Source organism: Nicotiana tomentosiformis, chromosome 9 (genome assembly GCF_000390325.3).
Source record: "Nicotiana tomentosiformis chromosome 9, ASM39032v3, whole genome shotgun sequence".
NCBI lineage: Eukaryota > Viridiplantae > Streptophyta > Magnoliopsida > Solanales > Solanaceae > Nicotiana > Nicotiana tomentosiformis.
Window position 1 is genome coordinate 34,528,418 of NC_090820.1, and position 19,444 is coordinate 34,547,861.

General features: G+C 36.9%; 1 protein-coding gene across 1 annotated transcript; it reads left to right on the plus strand.

Moving 5' to 3' along the window:
- The first annotated feature begins 304 nt into the window (after positions 1–304).
- On the plus strand, positions 305–2,235 carry LOC138899565 (peroxidase 24-like). The gene is made up of 4 exons (XM_070186123.1): positions 305–654; positions 835–1,026; positions 1,126–1,291; positions 1,617–2,235. The coding sequence occupies exons 1-4, from the start codon at positions 421–423 to the stop codon at positions 2,018–2,020; spliced, it is 996 nt and encodes a 331-aa protein (XP_070042224.1). The 5' UTR covers positions 305–420; the 3' UTR covers positions 2,021–2,235.
- Positions 2,236–19,444: the final 17,209 nt, after the last annotated feature.

Below are 19,444 nucleotides of genomic sequence, written 5' to 3' on the forward strand. Positions count from 1 at the left end.
GTTTGACCGAACCTAATAGCTTTAATAAAAAAATCATTAAATATATTTAAAATTTAAATTCAGAACTTATTAATATTACGAGACTAAGAGTGAACTTGAAGGAATTGACAAGTTCCTGGGAGGGTTGTATTTGCTAACTACTACTCGTAGTATGTATTTTAGGAGTCATATATTAGTGGGGACTTTGTGAAGATAAAGTCGACACGACCCATAAACTAAGGCCAAAATCATGTGAGCAATTATTTGTATCATCCCACTAGCTATCGCCTTGCAGCTTTGCCTATAAAAGGAAACTTTCCTTGAAGGGTAAATCCATTGTGCCTTAATTCATTTGGTTTCTCATCATCTTATTTCTAATTAGGTTTAAGTCCGTCGACATTATTGTCTTGTTTTCATTTCCTAGCAAGGAATAAAAAGAAAATGGGAACTGCTCAATTACTGCTACTAAGTAATATTTTTCTTGTTTTTCTTTCTATTGTTGTTTGTGGAGTTTCGGGTGCAGGAAATAATGTGCCACGCAAGAATTTCTACAAGAGCACTCGTTGTCCAAATGCTGAACAATTTGTTAGAGATATCACTTGGAGCAAAGCTAAGAATGACTCCACGTTGGGTGCTAAATTGCTTCGACTCCACTACCATGATTGTTTCGTTAGGGTACGTATACGAATTAGAATTACTACATATTATGCACACGTTAATCTCATAGAATTTATTTTTTATACACGAAGATCTTTTTTATAGTATCACTGTAATTTAATACTATGTTATAGCATATTATTTATCATATTTCTTCAAACATTATTCATTGGCATTATTTGCTATGCAATTTTGCAGGGATGTGATGCATCGATATTGCTCGATAAAGTTGGAACAGATCAATTTGAGAAGGAGGCCAGGCCAAACCTCTCCTTGGGTGGTTTCGATGTAATTGATGATATCAAGCGACAAGTTGAGGAAAAATGTCCTGGGATTGTTTCTTGTGCAGACATTTTAGCATTAGCTACTCGTGACGCTGTTTCTTTTCGAGTAAGTATATAGTATAAAGAATTCAGTATTCATATGTATATATATCTGTACATAATAAAGCATGCTCTTTAATTATTTCTTCTTCTCTGAGTTTTGCAGTTTAAGAAATCACTATGGGACGTGGCGACCGGAAGAAAAGACGGGAATGTTTCCCTTGCAAGTGAAGTGAATGGAAACTTACCTTCACCATTCTCAGATTTTGCCACCCTTCAGCAACTGTTTGCAAAGAAAGGCCTAAATGTCAATGATCTTGTTGCATTATCAGGTAAAATATTAATCATACAAAGCGAACTGTATGCAGAGGATTTGAATTTATGGGTTTTAAGTTTTATGATAGCAACATCATATATTAATAACTGGATTTTGAATTTAATTTTTATATATATTTACTAGATTTCTAAATGCAAGTATAAAATTTTACTAATGTTACTGGGTTCGGATGAATTTGTATGTAACCTTTTATCTTCAACCCTGATTGTATAATGGATTAGTTCATACATTATCAAGTCCATAAAAAAGTGTGACTAAATACACACTGTGAGTATATATAAGTTAAATCCCAGAGTAATATACTTCATTCATGCATGCAGGTGCTCACACCATTGGTGTTGCTCATTGTGGAGCTTTCTCTAGAAGACTCTTCAATTTCACTGGCAAAGGTGACGTGGATCCATCTTTGAGTTCCACCTATGCTGAATCTTTGAAACAATTGTGCCCTAATCCAGCCAACCCAGCCACTACAGTGGAAATGGACCCTCAGAGCTCAACTTCATTTGACAGCAATTATTTCAACATCCTTACTCAGAACAAAGGGTTGTTCCAATCTGATGCAGCCCTCCTCACAGACAAAAAATCAGCTAAAGTTGTAAAACAACTGCAAAAAACTAATGCCTTTTTTTCTGAGTTTGCTAAATCCATGCAGAAAATGGGAGCTATTGAAGTTCTTACTGGAAATGCTGGAGAAATCAGGAAGAATTGCCGCGTCAGAAACTAATTCTTGAAAACCTATGATTAATTTTATGTCATATATATGTAATCTCTAAAGTGTACAACATCTGGTATTTAGTTTCTGTCTATTTGTCTCTTTTCCTTTTTGAAAGTGATGTGTTATTTGTGTTGGAAATGTATTTGATAAATTAACGTATTTATTAATGTATTTGATAAAAAGGTTCTTTATTTTCCAAAGTGAATGAATGTGAATTATATTCATTCTTGATTTACTACAAACATTTTGGTTTTAGCATTAACATTTTGATCTTCCAAATTCATGAACATATTCATGATCTTTATTAAATGAAAAACTTGTCTTTCAAGAGTTTTTAGCCTATAAATAGGGCTGATTTTCTTTGGAAACATAGGCAATTCACAAACTACTTTTCCCTTAAAATATACTCCCTCCGTTCACAAGACAAAAAAAAAAATTCTTGTTATACCCATAGTATTTTTTACTCATTTCAAATAATTTTCTCAAATCCAATAAAATATGCATCAATTAATATGGGTATCATGGTAAATTATGCACTTCATTTATTATTTTTTAAGGGACGTGAAAAGTCAAAACGTGCCAAGTAAAAGTGAAAAAGAGGGATCATATTATAATATACATTGATCAAATGGTGAACTCATAGATCCAAGATAGAAGAGCAACATTCTTGAATGCTACGTATTATGTGGCTTAGTTGAAACCCCAAAGATAGAGTTGTCATTTATTCTTCCGTTTGCTTGTGGAAGAGACTCCAACTATCTTCATGTAATGACCCGACTTGTTATTTTGAGAATTAGTGTCCCGTTCAGCGGCTTAAGATCTCGAGCAACCTCGTAATACGTATTATGACTTGCGTGTGTGGTTGAGTATGGTTTTCGGACGATTCAGGATCAAATTAAAAGAACAATTAAGCTTAAAAGAAAAGAGTTGACTGAAGAGTCAACTTTTGAGCAAACGACTCCGAAATAGAATTTTTATGATTCCAATAGCTCCGTATGGTAATTTTGGACTTAAGAATGCGTCCAGATATTTATTTTGAAGTTCGTAGTTGATTTTGACTTGAAATGGCGAAAGTTGGAAATGGAAGGTTTGGAAGATTGACCTGGAGTTGACTTTATTGATATCGGGTCGGAATCCAGTTATGTAAATTTTGATAGGTCTGTTATGTCGTTTATGACTTGTGTGCAAAATTCGAGATCAATCAGACTTGATTTGATATGTTTCGGCATCGAATGTAGAATTTGGACATTTCTAGAATGTTTCGACGTCGTTTCTTCAAACATAAGTGGTATCACATTAAGAAAATGTGCTCCAAATTTTGTTTTGATTGAAGCATTAAATCTGTATTGAAATTATAGAGCCATAGCAAAATAAGTCATCGAATTCGGACATCGTATGAGAGAGTTATGCTCATGTCCGAACGAAATAGAAAAGTTTTCCCATCTCCAGTGCCCAGGGTAGCGTGGGGCGCTAGCCCTAGCGCTGGAAATTTTGAGATTTTGGAAATTTGGCCACAGGTAGCACCCCACGCTACCTGTGGCGCTGAAAATATTATATACTCATTTCGGGGTTCATTTTTCCCGATTCCTCTTGGCCGAATTTTAGGAGTTTCCTCCACTCTCTCAAGACCTCCAACTCCTCCCATCTCCAAGGTGAGTAATCCCTACTAATTTGGTATTTCATTCTATCATTTCCACTCTAAAACTAACTCAATCCGCCATGAAATCCTTAGATTTTCAAGAACTCAAAAGAGAGTTTTGACAAGATTTCTTCCAAAAGGTAATCCTACACCCTTGTAGATATATGCATGGATTTATTATGAGTATGTGAGCAATAAATAAGTATTAACACTTATTGGATGGAGCTTGAAAGCCATAAATACTTAACTAGATTATTGGGTGTTATAGAGATTTTGTAATGAATTAATTAGCAATAATTGGGTGGATGTGAGCTCATTGATGATTTTAATGGTGCTAAAGAAGGTTTTTTATAGACAAAGGATAGTTTAGTATTTCTTGTTGGTGGGAAGGAGGGATTTTTGGATGAAGAAACACCATTACTAGAGGTAGTAAAATACTATGTATTCTAGGTGTTTGATAAAATGCCTAAATGACCAAAAATCTGGAAATTTGTTTACTAATATTTGTCAAATTGAATTATGTTGATGTAGATTGCATTTTTAAGAGTAGTGGGAGGTTTTAATATCACTAAAAGCTGAACTAAGGAAGCTCGATTTGTGGCGATCTTATTTTCTAGAGATTTTCAAGGGAATCATCGGGATTTGAGCCGTCCGGAGGTGGCTTCACTCGCGAAGATCATTTAAAATATTGGTTTAATTTCGTCAAGGTAAGTGTCTTGTCTAACTTCATGTGGGAGAAACCACCCCTTAGGATTTGAGATGACTGTGACATTCGTGTTATGTGAAGGTCGTGTACGCGAGGTGACGAGTGGGTACACGACCTATATGTGGTATTTGACCTATTTGAATTGTTCGGCTCCCTTCATGTCACTAATTGTAACTATTGTTTCATGACTACAACTTTTGTGTTAGAATTGTTTGTACGTGTTTTACTTGAAATTGTTAGCACATGTTCCATCTTTGTTGTCAAGATCACCTTATATGCTAATTGTTGATTGTAACCACTCGTTGAATTCATGCTTTACCTACCACATGTCTAAATTGTCAGTTGATGCTCATAAATTGTGCCTTGTCTTATGGATTGTCATTTCCTTGCTATTTGATTTTGTGAGCTATCGTATAACCTTTTCATTAGTTGTGACTTCTTTATGTAGCCTCGTTGTTCTTTTTGACTTTGTGGTATTCCGTAGTTGGTTGTAAATTGATTACTTAATTTGTGTTGTTGTTGGATCGGGTTGCACGCTGCAACAGAATTTAATTGAAAGATTATATTGTTCGAGCAGGTTGCACGCCTCTACGGAACTTATTTGCAAAATTATATTGTTGGATCGGGTTGCACGCTGCAACGGAATTTATTTGAAAGATTATATTATGGGATCAGGTTGCACGCTGCTACGGATTTTACTTTAAGATTATATTTTTGGATCGGGTTGCACGCCGCAACCTAATTTATTTGAAAGATTATATTGGGGGATCGGGCTGCACGCCGCAATAGATTTTATGTTAAAGATTATATTGTTGGATCGGATTGCACGCTGCAACAAATGTACAAATATGAAATTATTGCGAAATTAAGGTTAATTCCCATTTGTGATTCTCATGATGCATTTCATGCTAGGACGGTTACTGTGATTTCTTAAATCACTTCTGTAATGACCCAACCGGCCGTTTTGAGCATTTGCACTTCGCTCGGTAGTTGACTGGTATGAGTAGGTCCATATGATGTATTATGACTAATGTGAATTGTCAGTTTTGATTTTCAAGTTATTCAGGATTGATTTGAAAGAATGATTCTCAACTAGGGAGCTTTAAATTTGAAAGAGTTGACCAAGTTTGACTTTTTAGCATTTGACCTCAGATTGAAATTTTGATGGTTTCGTTAGCTCCGTTGGGTGATTTTGGACTTAGCAGCGTGTCCGGATTTTGATTTGGAGGTCCGTGGTTGAATTTGGCTCGAAATGGCGAAAATTGAAATTTTGGAAAGTTTGACCAGGAGTGGACTTTTTGATATCGAGGTCCTATTCCAATTTCGGAAGTTGGTGTATGCCCGTAATGCCGAATGTGACTTGTGTGCAAAATTTGAAGTCAATCGGACGTGATTTGATAGCTTTCGCCATCAGTTGTGGAAGTTTGAAGTTTCAAAGTTCATAGATTTTGATTTGAGATGCGATTCGTCGTTTTGATGTTGTTATGTGTGATTTGAGGCCTCGAGTAGGTCCATATTATGTTATGAAACTTGTTGGTACATATGGACGTGGTCTCGAGAGGCTCGGGTGAGTTTCGGACATAGTTCGGATCATTTCAAATGGTTTTTGCATTGCTGGTTTTTCTGCTGTTACATGTTGCTTCTGACATTCTTCGCGATCGCGAAGGCTTGGTCAATATCGCGAAAGGTGTTTGGTCAGTGGAGCTATTTGTTCTTCGCGTTTGCGCTTATGAGGTCGGGTTCGCACTGGATTGAAGATTGTAGTCTTCACGTCCGTGTCCATGTCTATATGGATTCTTCATCGCGTTCGCAGTGTGTTTCATCGCATTCGCGAGGATTTTGCCGGGATCGCGTAGTGAAAAGTGAGTCAATGTGGGTTTGTGCTTCGCGAACGCGAGGCTTCTACCGCGTTCGCGTAAGAGGATACCTGGGCAGAAGTATAAAGTACTCTATTTCGACGGTTTCAGCCATTTTTATATTTTGGGAGCTATGGAGCTCGGATTGAGGCGATTCTTGAAGCACTTTTCACCATATGAATTGGGAGAAGTATTCTCTACTAGGTTTTTGTTATATTTCATTAATCTATCTTCGTTTTTGGTAATTGAATTGTGAATTTTAAAGAGGAAATTGGAGGTTTTGGCCTAAAGTTTCATAATGTGAAGTTTTGAGTTTTGAACATCGAATTAGAGTCGGATTTGAGTGAAACTAGTATGGTTGGACTCGTAATTGAATGAGTTATTGGATTTTGTAAAGTTTGTTAGGTTCTGTGGTGAGAACGAGTGTGTGAGCGTGCACCATGTGAATTGAGACTCTGTTGTTCCCATGGCACTGTATAATGGTCCTACTTTGTTGATATCCGTGTTTTCACAATGTGATAAAGTAGTTAAGCTGTCAATCATGCTAGATATCTTGTTAGGCATTATACCGATACTGTTTTGACCTATAGTGGTCATTTCTTACTGTCATCTCACTGATTTCATTGATATTTCATACTCAGTCATATCCATGCATTCATACCATATCTAAGTCTCAGTTATTATTTATTGATACATCATATCATTGTTGCCGGACTAATTTAATGACATTGTAAGCCCGTGAGTGAGACTGGAGAGATTGATGACAGAGTGAGGCCGAGGGTCCGAGTAAGAGTGACATTTTGGGATCGGGCTGCACGCCGCAATATATTATATTGATTATATTTTATCTGATCGAGTTGCACGCAACAACTATATATTGATTACATTCTATGGGATCGGGTTGCACATCGGAGCGATATAGCGCTTAGGCTGAAAGGAGCCCCTCCAGAGTCTGCACACCCCAGTGAGCACAGTCGACTATAAATATGGATCGGGTTGCACGCCGCTGCGGATATTGTACAGCGCTGAGTGATTGAGAGTGTTGATCTTAGTGAGAAAGAATGTGAGACAATGAGATTGAGTACTCTGAGAGTGTGAGTACATACGCTCATCATCGAGATGTGTTGCATTTGACATGCATACTTGTGATACATTCATAGAGGTGCATTTCCTTCTACTACCCAGTTTTGGAAACATTTATGATTTTACCTATATCTTGACATGTAGGCATAGAGAAGTACTTTCCTCATGCTATCTGAAAATGAAACATCTTACTCGTTATTGAAAGGATTTTGGGAAAAATCACAGCTTTCAAACTTACTAGTATTTTGACTTTTTTGGTAAAAGATTTGGGTTTTTACTGAGATACTTGAAAAGAAATGCCTATTTTTCTGAAACTGTGAACGAACTGAGACTTTTATTTCTTAGACACTCTTTTGTTATTGTACTATGTTGTTATGAACTGTTGTACAATATTGGTGTTGGCCCCGGCCTTTTTGTTAGGTCATCACTACTTTCAACCTAAGGTTAGGTTTGTTACCTATTGAGTACATGGAGTCAGTTGTACTTATACTATATTTTTGCACCTTGCGTGTAAATGTTAGTTGTTGATGTTGTTGTATTCGTTAGGAGCTGGATCTGAAGATGTACCTGTGTTTTGGTTGTAGCTGTCTCTTGTTCGTGGTAGCCTTAGATCTATAAAACTCTGTTTTTGTACTTTTCAAATAGACGGTGTATTTACTTCATTTCAGCTTTGAAAACTCTATTCTTAGAAGCTCGTGATTGGTACTATCAGTTCTTGGAGAATATATAAGTTTAAGATTTTTTTTTACTTAAATTGCTTTAATAATTGTTATTGGAATTGGATATTTGATAATTGATAAATCCATGCAGAAAATAGGAGTTATTGAAGTTCTTACTGGAAATGCTGGAGAAATCAGGAAGAATTGCCGCGTCAGAAACTAATTCTTGAAAACCTATGATTAATTTTATGTCATATATATGTAATCTCTAAAGTGTACAACATCTGGTATTTAGTTTCTGTCTATTTGTTTCTTTTCCTTTTTGAAAGTGATGTGTTATTTGTGTTGGAAATGTATTTGACAAATTAACTTATTTATTAATGTATTTGATCAAAAGGCTCTTTATTTTCCAAAGTGAATGAATGCGAATTATATTCATTCTTGATTTACTACATACGTTTTGGTTTTAGCACTAACATTTTGATCTTCCAAATTCATGAACATATTCATGATCTAAATATTCCGATGTCGGGCCAGGGAATTGGTTGGTTGAATTGGTTGTTTATAGTATTGGTCATTTGACAGGTGGTATGCTAATAAATGGCAGTATTCTGCCTAAAATCAACCCAGTTTTTTGATTACTGTAGTTGAATAATGTGCCCAGAATAATAATTTTTCGACTACAGTAGTCAGAAAATGATCCCAGAATAATGCATTTTTCGACTACAGTAATCAGAAAATGAGCCTAGAATAATGCATTTTTCGACTACTGTAGTCGGAAAATAAAATAAAAATAACTAATAAATAATTATTATTTATATAATATTCTGACTACAGTAGTCGAAAATATTTTTAAAAATAAATAATAAATTATTTTATTTTCCGACTACTTCAGTCAAAAAATAGCTCCCTTTTCAAATTTTTGGTGGAAAAACTTTTCTTACTACAGTAGTCAGAAATTTTTTTCCGACCTACCTTTTTCCGACTACTCTAAATCAGTCAGAAAGTAGTCAAAATAGGTACTTTTTCGACTATTTGATAGTCGAAAACTAGTGAATTTCTAGTAGTATATTAAATGAAAAACTTGTCTTTCAAGAGTCGTTAAATAGGGCTGATTTTCTTTGGAAAACATAAGCAATTCACAAACTACTTTTGCCTTAAAATATTATAATATACATTGATCAAATGGTGAAATCATAGATTCAAGAGAGAAGAGCAACATTCTTGAATGCTACTCTCTCTGTTTCAGTTTATGTGAACCTATTTCCTTTTTGGTCCGTTCGGAAAAGAATGATCCCTTTCTAAATTTGGAAACAATTTAGCTTAAACTTCCAATTCTATCCTTAATGAGAAGCATTTATAACCACACAAATATTGTGGACCCCTTTTTGACTTGTTTATGACCACAAATTCTAAAAGTCTTCATTTTTTCTTAAACCTCGTGCTCAGTCAAACAAATTTACATAAATTGGAACAGAGGGAGTACTTATTATGTGGCTTAGTTGAAACCCAAAGATAGAGTTGTCATTTATTTTTCCTTTTACTTGTGGAAGAGACTCCAACTATTTTCAAGAAATGTTTTCTTTACGTGCCTCTAAGCCAAACAAATTTATTTTCATTTTCTAATATTGTTGTAATCCTTGTTCTAACAATTTGTCTTAATTCTTAAGTAGTAATTAATTGTATGGAGATATGATGGAAAAGTGAAACTGCATGTAAGTTATGCTACTCCACATGAATATTAACACTACTAGAAATTCGGCAAAAATCGATTAATTTTGGTCGATCAAAAAATCGACCAAAAAACCAACCAAAGTTGGTCGATTTTTCAGAAAAAAAAAACAATTAATATTTTTTTTACGAAACCGACCAACTTTGGTCGGTTTTCTTTGGCGTAAAAATGCGGGAAACTATTTTTGTGTCCCGCGAAATTTATGTTTCAAGAAACCGACCAACTTTGTTCGGTTTTTCAATTAAAATAAATAAAAATTAATATTAAAAAAACTAACCAAAATTGATTGGTTAATTCGACCGGTCATTTAAAAAAACCGACCAACTTTGGTCGGTAATTTTACTTTTTAATAAAACCGACCAACTTTGGTCGGTTATTTTCGTGCAAAAATACAATTAAAGAGTATAAATCAAATAAAAGACAGTCTTAAAACAAAATGTATCAATGGTCTAGTGGTAGAATAGTATCCTGTCACAGTACAGACCCCGGTTCGATTCCCAGATGGTGAATCTTTTTATTACATAATTAAAATACCGACCAATTTTGGTCGAAAAAAACCGACCAACTTTGGTCGGTTTTTTTTACAATATTTTTTTTTTAATTTAATTGACCGACCAAAGTTGGTCGGTAATTTCCGACCAACTTTGGTCGGTATGCTTTTCCGACCACAAAAATACTGTCCACACGTAAATGGTCGCGTTTTGATCGATTTTTGGCCATTACCGACCAACGTTAGTCGGTTTTTTTGATCGATTTTAATCGGATTTCTAGTAGTGTAAGTGGAAAGCTACTGTTACTGCTTGAACAAGCAAATTGTGATAATAAAAATATTATGTTCAAATCATGGATGGTATTTTTTATTCATATACTGCTCAAATTTTCCAATTCGTTGTTTGGTGACATCACGAGAGCAACAGTATGATTGTACTAGATCAGTTACAAAATCTAAACTAATTAGGATGGAAGATCAGGGACACACTAATTATCTATGGAATTGTAAGGGATAGACTTTCCGTTATAATTTATGTCCATTAAAAAGTAAATGTTCAATTTCATTTTAAGATTTATTGCTCCCCCCCCCCCCCCGGCCCAAACTTGAAGATATTCTCCAACTACGCTCAAACCTTAGCTATAATAGTCTCGTTTGTTTCGATATTGTCACGACCCAAAATCTCACATGCCGTGATTGCGCATATCTTAATACTAGGCAAGCCGACAATCTCAATAAACCACCATATCTTTGAAGTTTGAAAATATAATATTTAAATTCAACAAAAAATCACTCACAAATACATATATAAATACTCCCAAAACCCGGTGTCATTGAGTACATGAGCATCTAAATGAATACAAAGTATGATTGATAAAATCACTGTCTAAAAATATAGAATAATAAAATAACTAAAAAGGAAGGGAGTCAAAGTCTGCAGATGCCAAGCAGCTACCTTGATAGTCTCCAACAAAATAAACTCCAAAATCTAGCAGCCGCCATATCCGGGAGCACCTGGATCTGCATACGAGGTACAAAGTGTAGTATGAGTTAAACCAACTCAATAAGTAACAAGACTAACCTCTGGGCTGAAAGTAGTTACGAGCTCCGCAGGTACAGTCCAGTATAAATAATGGTATAGAAATGTAGGCACACTTTCAAGTTCAATAGTTAAACTCAGTACAAGTGAAATAGATCAATACTACATGATATGAGGAATATGACATCTCAGTGGAAAGACCTCATGTAATATTGGTCACTAATCATTCGGTCACTCGGTATTGTTTTTGGCCAATCCAGTCCAGGGATATTCCATCCCGTATATATATACACATCGACTTACAATCAGTCACTCAATACCGTATAAGGCCAATCCAACCCTAGGGTGATTTATTCCCCAAATATAAGTAATACAGACAAGATCCATGTCCAGGGAAAATTCATCACAATATAAATAAGGCAAGTCCATGCTCTAGGAAGTCCATCCCGAATATATAATCATCTACGCTCACTAGGGGTGTGTACAGACTCTGGAGGGACTCCTTTAGCCCAAGCGTGATATAAAACCGATATGGCCTACTGCAGGCGGGAAGTCCCGATCCGTATAATAATAAAGCCTATAAGGCCTGCTGCAGGTGGGCAGCCCCGATCCATATTGTAATAAAACCAATAAGGCCTGATGCGGCGTGCAGTCCCGATCCAGAACAATAAAGCCTATAAGGCCTGTTGCGGCGTGCAGCCCGATCCCATAATAATACTAATATATATAAAACCAATATGGTCTGCTACGGTGCGCAACTCGATCCCATAATATCCTCTCAATAGACGAATATGACTGAGTGTGAAATGTATTTTTTTTTAAAATAATTAATTCAATAGCAACATGACCCTATGAGTCCCAAAATATCGGTACATAGCCTAAACAAGATCTTTAATAAGAGCCTCAACTCAATTTCTCTAACACGTGGAACATGTTTAGATAATAACACGATTCTTTAATTTTTACAACTTCACAGAATTTATTCAAGGCACAATTTCAATGGTGCACGTCCACACGCTCGTCAACTATCGTGTGCGTCACCTCCAAACAATTTATATAACACCAATTTGGGGATTCATACCCTCAGAACCAAGTTTAGAAGTGTTACTTACCTCAAACCATATAATTTCTTACTCCGCTATGCTCTTGCCTCGTGAATTGGTCTCCAAACATCCCGAATCTAGCCACAAGCAGTATAGTACAATCAATATAGGCTAAAGGAATTAATTCCACAACAAAATACGAAATTATAGCCAAAAATTCAAAATCGGCTCAAACTCGTCCCCGGGGCCACATCTCAAATTTGACAAAAGTCAAAAAACCCGAAAGCCTTGGCTCAAACTCGTCCCCGGGCCCACATCTCAAATTTGACAAAAGTTACAAAACCCGAAAGGCCATTCACTTACGAGTCTAACCATACCAATTTTACTCAAATCCGATAACAAAATCCAATTCAAAACCTCAAAATTCTAGTCCAATAACTATTCCTCATTTTTCCCAAATTTTCATTTCAAAACACTAATTAAATGATGAAAAAAAATGATATATTTGTGTATATTGACCAAATCCGAGTTAGAATTACTTACCCCGATATTTTTCCTTGAAAATCTCTCAAAAATCGCCTCTCCCCAAGCTCCAATTTGTCAAAAATGGAAAAATGGGACGAAAACCCCGTATTATAACTTAATATTTTTGTCCAGGCGCTACCTCGATTTCCTCACTTCGATTTCTTGACCCCGATTTCCTGACCTCAATTTCCAGCCTTCGATTTTCAGCCTCGATATTTTTTCCAGCCTCGATTTCCAGCAATTGTTTAAGTCCAAATTTTGGTCCGTTAACCATTGAAAACTCACCCGAGGCCCTCGGGACCTCAACCAAATACACTAACAAATCCTAAAATATCATACGAACTTAGTTGAAACCTCAAATCACATAAAACAATGCTAAAACTACGAATCATACCCCAATTCAAGCTTAAGGAACTTAAGAATTTCCGACTTTTACATTTGATGCTGAAACCTATCAAATCAGATCCGATTAACCTCAAATTTTGCACACAAGTCATAAATGACATAACGGATCTATGAAAATTTTCAGAACTGGATTCCGACCCCGATATCAAAAAGTCAACTCCCCGGTCAAACTTCCCAAAAATTCAACTTTCTCCATTTCAAGCCAAATTTCACTACGGACTTTCAAATAATTTTTCGGATATGCTCCTAAGTCCAAAATCACCATACGGAGCTATTGGAATTATTAAAACTCCATTCCGGGATCTTTTACACATAAGTCGATATCCGGTCACTATTTTAACTTAACCTTTAAACCTTGGAACTAAGTGTTCTAATTCATTTCAAAACCTCACCGGGCCCGAACCAATTACCTCAATAAGTCATATAACAACTGTAAAGCACAAATTGAGCAGTAAATGGGGAAAACGGGGTGGTAATACTCAAAACGACCGGCTGGGTCGTTACATTCTCCCACACTTAAATATGCGTTCGTCCTCGAACGTCCCAAGAGTTGTTTCTAAGCCATCACATCACTATTCCATCTTAACACGCACATACCCAGGGGTGATCCCATGCCACCCTATTCCATATAGGCCTGACAATACCACGTAATTGAAGACTATTACTTCAACCTTCGCCCATAAACCTTGGAATTCAATTTTCAATATTGAGAATTTCATTTTAAGACCCGAATCTCACATCTATACACTGTATAATTATGAACAAACTATATCAAGCCATAGACATAACTCCAGATATAATCACATAACCTACTACACAACTCGTATACTCGCAGCACTATTCTCGATCACAGTAACTACTCAAAACCAACCTGGTACTGGTATTAAACCCCATATCAAACAAAACCTCATTCTAAACCTTCGTACACTGCTAATAATGAAAGAAACACGCGGAATATCATAATCCCTTATCAGATCAACAAGTCATGGAGCTTTCTTTGCCCTAACCAGAATCATAATCATCTTCCAAGATGACTTTCAATATTATCCTCCCAATATACCATAATAAAATCTTATAGCACCCATTCTAGGTCCAATGACCATATATTATTAAACACAACTATCCCACTGACATGCCACACCAATGCAATTCAAGTCACAACTGCACAACCTTGTACCCATAATGGAAGATGTCACAAAGTAGAGAACTGTATTGCAAGTTCAACAAGCACCACCACAATTGCAATGCTATAAGCTCATTATATATAGTAGAACCAAGATACACGCATTTAATAAGAGTAAATAGCTCTTCTAGAACTCACATTATCATCACTCGCACGGACAACACACGTGCTATAGTATCAATATCTGGACCCGCACAGAGAACTCACGTGCCAATAATATCAGTATATGAATCCGCACAGAGAACTCACGTTCCAATAATATCAGTATATAGATCCGGAAGGACAAATCGCGTGCCAATAATATCAGTATATGGATCCGCACTGACAACTCGCGTGCCAATAATATAATCCGCCTCGCATGGTCACAGGCCTCCAGTCCAAGCATATCATACAGGAGCAATCAAATAAGTACACATGTATATGATAAATGAATTATGATTCTCATACTCCTGGACTGGTACTAATAACACGCCATAGAGTAGGCAGGTGCAAAGTGTGCTATCACTACTCAAATTGGCAAGTTAATGCAGAAATAGTAACTACCCAATTTATTCAGGGAATTAGCCTCTTTGTAACCTCAAGTGTAGTCTAGATAGTTCTCGACAAAGGTACGGATATGAGAAACGTTATAACTTTATGCTTAACAGTCAACTCTAGGCATATCTTTGCCTAAGCATTCTTCCGAGTATGAATACTTGCCCTGATGCCCGCACATGGCTCAAACCTCCCATATGTATGCACTCATGGCGTCCAACTATCACAAATAATTAATGCAATTAGTGCCTCCATTGAATTTAAATAAAATACTCACCTCAACCAGGTCGCAACCCTGAAACAATTTGCTTATGAGAACTCCCAGTCCCCCAAATTCATAGAACACATGAACCACCGTAACTGATCACAACTCTAGCTCTCGAATGACTATCACGTCCTTCATGCACGATCATCCCACTAGGAATACTTCCAAAATTCTTCCGTGCTGCATAGCGATAGTTGGAATATCAGCAGTCTATCTCCCAGGTGAGCACCGCAATACCGATGAACATTCGTAAGTCAAAACACAATGCGCCTTCTAAAATATGCACCCTTCTCAGGGATTACCGAGCAGTTATAACATAAATCTAAATATTTAAAACTGGCCATTCTGTCCAGAATTCGTGACCTTCCCTTCAAGAATAAATTTCCACCTTGTACATGTAAATCGTAATCCCGCACAACACATCGCATCTATCATGCCATCATGTGACAAGCACGAGAATCTCATTATCAACTCTGAGTCACCAGCAAATTACATACCCGGTCATTTAGAAACCTCCCTCTTGCTCATTCCAGGAGGAAATCACAATACAAAACACGTTCCCCACACCGGTAGAAATGTTTCGGCTCAAACCATGGTAGAAACCTCCAAGAATACTTTGAAACCCATTTGCACATAACCAAACTATCAGAACTGAATTTTTCTAACTTGACCAAGCCACGCAGGTCACCAAACCCAAGAATATTGCCACCAAAACATCTATAAAGTCTCACCATATCATAATTACCCAAAAGAACCGAGCATACCATTACCATACTAGTCTAGCCTACTACCAGTTGTCCTATTTACTTCGAGTTGCTTCTGAATTACCCTCAAGTCGACATTTATCCTTGTTAGAACACTACGATCCTTACCGAAAACTCATTACAAGACATCCTAACATAAAACCATACTGCCCTAAGCCCCATAAGCCACTGTATTCTTCTTAAGCACCACAAAAGTGCCACAACCGAGACCCCCACACTGAAAAGATCTTATGTGGACTTAAGATTGTTATTTTTTTTATACCTTATTTGAACTGAAATGTAGAATCCATAGTCACATAGAATTACCGCAAGTCCCGACACCATCCAGTGTAAATAACCGATTCTGGAAATATACAAATTTCAAAAAAAAATCAAGTGACACATACATTTTTGAATCCGTTAGAACCCTTTGGAAAGTCACCCACTATGCTCAAATCTAAAATGCACCGCCCAAACGGTCCATAAGACACAAGCCCCATTAGCACAACAGCCCCCAAAGAAGTAACCCTGCCTTAACACCACCAATCAAATTCATACTTCTTGCGCACTACATCCTTCAAAATAACAATGCAATCATTTGATGATTTTTCATATTTTCATAAAATGCAATATAACCCGCATTCAAGAAATTTTCTTACTCGAGTCATCCCCGATCTCAACCTCTGCAAGTCATAACTAATAAACAAGTATGCCTTGGACCAAAACCAATACCACACATAATCGTGCAATCAAATCGTAGATAGTAGACTCCCTCAAATTGGCATATTGCTATACCCTTTCACAAACACAATTACTACAGAATCACTTAATATTTCTGAGTTTGAACTCATCAACACGACATGAAAATCTACTTCGCTCTGCAATTAAACAGCATGATAGATCCCTCAATGCACTCACAACTCAAGACCGTACGTCACATCAAAATAGGAATCAACTACCCAATACCAAACTCTTGAGTCACAAGTAAACTTTATTTGTCTCATTCAACCCATCTGAACACATCCCGCATTCACATCATACTTATCATGTAGTCATTCAACCGATCATCAAGCTATAAATTCCACTCATAGGAATACTACCGAACGCATAAGTCCAATCGCACAGGTTCTAACAACCAAAACTACCGATCTTAAGCTGCGGTCTAACTCCGGCCTCAAGTCCTCCTGACTGGCCCATCAACAAAATACAAAATACTCATCTCGAACCTCGTTCATGGAATCAAAAGTCGGTGATGCACAGACGATATCAAGCGCTCACATGCGCACAAGAATACGTGGAAGAGATTCAAAGAGTTATGTTTCAAGCTGAATCAATGTCGCATGATGGAATACAAGAAAATAAAATTTTCTAAGGGTTCTGCAGCCTCTCGAAGATAAGTACAGACGTCTCCGTACCGATCCGCAAGACTCTACTAAACCTGCTTATGACTCATGAGACCTATGTAACCTAGGCTGTGATACCAACTTGTCACGACCCAAAATCTTACCTGTCGTGATGGCGCCTATCTCAATACTAGGCAAGCCGACGATCTCAATAAACCACCATATCTTTGAAGTTTGAAAACATAATATTTAAATTTAGTGGAAAATCACTCACAAATATAGATATAAACACTCCCAAAACCCCGATATCACTAAGTACATGAGCATCTACAATAACTAAAAAGAAAGGGAGTCAAAGTCTGCGGACGCCAAGCAACTACCTTGAAAGTCTCCAATAAAAAAAAAACTTCAATATCTAGCAGCCGCCAAATTCGGGAGCACCTGCATCTGCACACGAGGTACTGACTGTAGTATGAGTACAACCAACTCAGTAAGTAACAAGACTAACCTTTGGGTTGTAAGTAGTGACGAGCTCCGCAGGTACAGTCCAGTATAAATAATGGTACAAAAATGTAGGCATGCTTTCAAGTTCAACAATTAAACTCAGTACAAGTGAAATAGATCAATACTGCATAATATGAGGAATGTGACATCTCAGTGGAAAGACCTCATGTAATACTGTTCACTAATCATTTGATCACTCGATATTATTTTTGGCCAATCCAACCCAAGGATATTCCATCTCGTATATATACACATATCGACTGACAATCAGTCACTCAGTACTTTATAAGGCCAATCCATCCCTGGGGTGATTTATTCCCAAATGTAAATAATACGGACAAGATCCATGTCGAGGAAAAATTCATCACAATATAAATAAGGCAAGTCCATGCCCTGGGAAGTCCATCTCGAACATATAATCATTTACGCTCACTGAGGCTGTGTACAAATTCCAGAGGGGCTCCTTCAGCCCAAGAGTGATATAAAGCCCATATGGCCTACTGCAGGCGGGCAGTCCCGATCTGTATAATAATAAATCCTATAAGGCCCGCTGCAGGTAGGCAACCCCGATCCATGTAGTAATAAAGCCAATAAGGCATGCTGCAGCGTGCAACCCCATTCTAGAACAATAAAGCCTATAAGGCCCGCTACGGCGTGCAACCCGATCCCATAGTAATAATAATATATATAAAGCTAATATGGCCTACTGCGGCGCACATCTCGATCCTATAATATCAATGGATAAATTTTACTGAGTGTGAAATGTATTTTAAAAAATAATAATTAATACAACAGCAACACGACCCCATGAGTCCCAAAATATCGGGACGTAGCCTAAATATGATATTTAATAAGAGTCTCAGCTCAATTTCTCTAACACGTGGAACATGTTCAGATAATAACATGATTCTTTAATTTTTATAACTTCACAGAATTTATTCAAGGCACAATTTCGATGGTGCACGTCCACATGCTCGTCAACTATCATGTGTGTCACCTCCAAACAATTTGTATAACACCAATTCGGTGATTCATACCCTCAGAACCAAGTTTAGAAGTGTTACTTACCTCAAACCGTATAATTTCTTACTCCGCTATGCCCTTGCCTCGGAAATTTGTCTCCAAACGTCTCGAATTAGCCACAAGCAGTACAATACAATCAATATAGACTAAAGGAATCAATTACACAAGCAAATCGGCTCAAACCCAGCCCTCGGACCCACGTCTCAAAATCCGACAAAAGTTACAAAACCCGAAAGCCATTCACTCACGAGTCTAACCATACTAAACTTACTCAAATCCGATAACAAAATCCCATTCAAAACCTCAAAATTCTAGTCCAAGAACTCTTCCTCATTTTCCCCAAATTTCCATCTCAAAACACTAATTAAATGATGAAAACAATGATATATTCATGTATATTGACCAAATCCGAGTTAGAATTACTTACCCCGATATTTTTCCTTGAAAATCTCTCAAAAAGCGCTTCTCCCCAAGCTCCAATTTGTCAAAAATGGAAAAATAGGACGAAGCCCTCGTTTTATAACTTAAATTTCTGTCCAGGCGCTGCCCTCGATTTCTTGACCCCGATTTCCTAACCTCGATTTCCAGCCTTCGATTTCTAGCCTCGATTTTCCAGCCTCGATTTTTCTAGTCTCGATTTTCCATCCTCGATTTTCCAGCC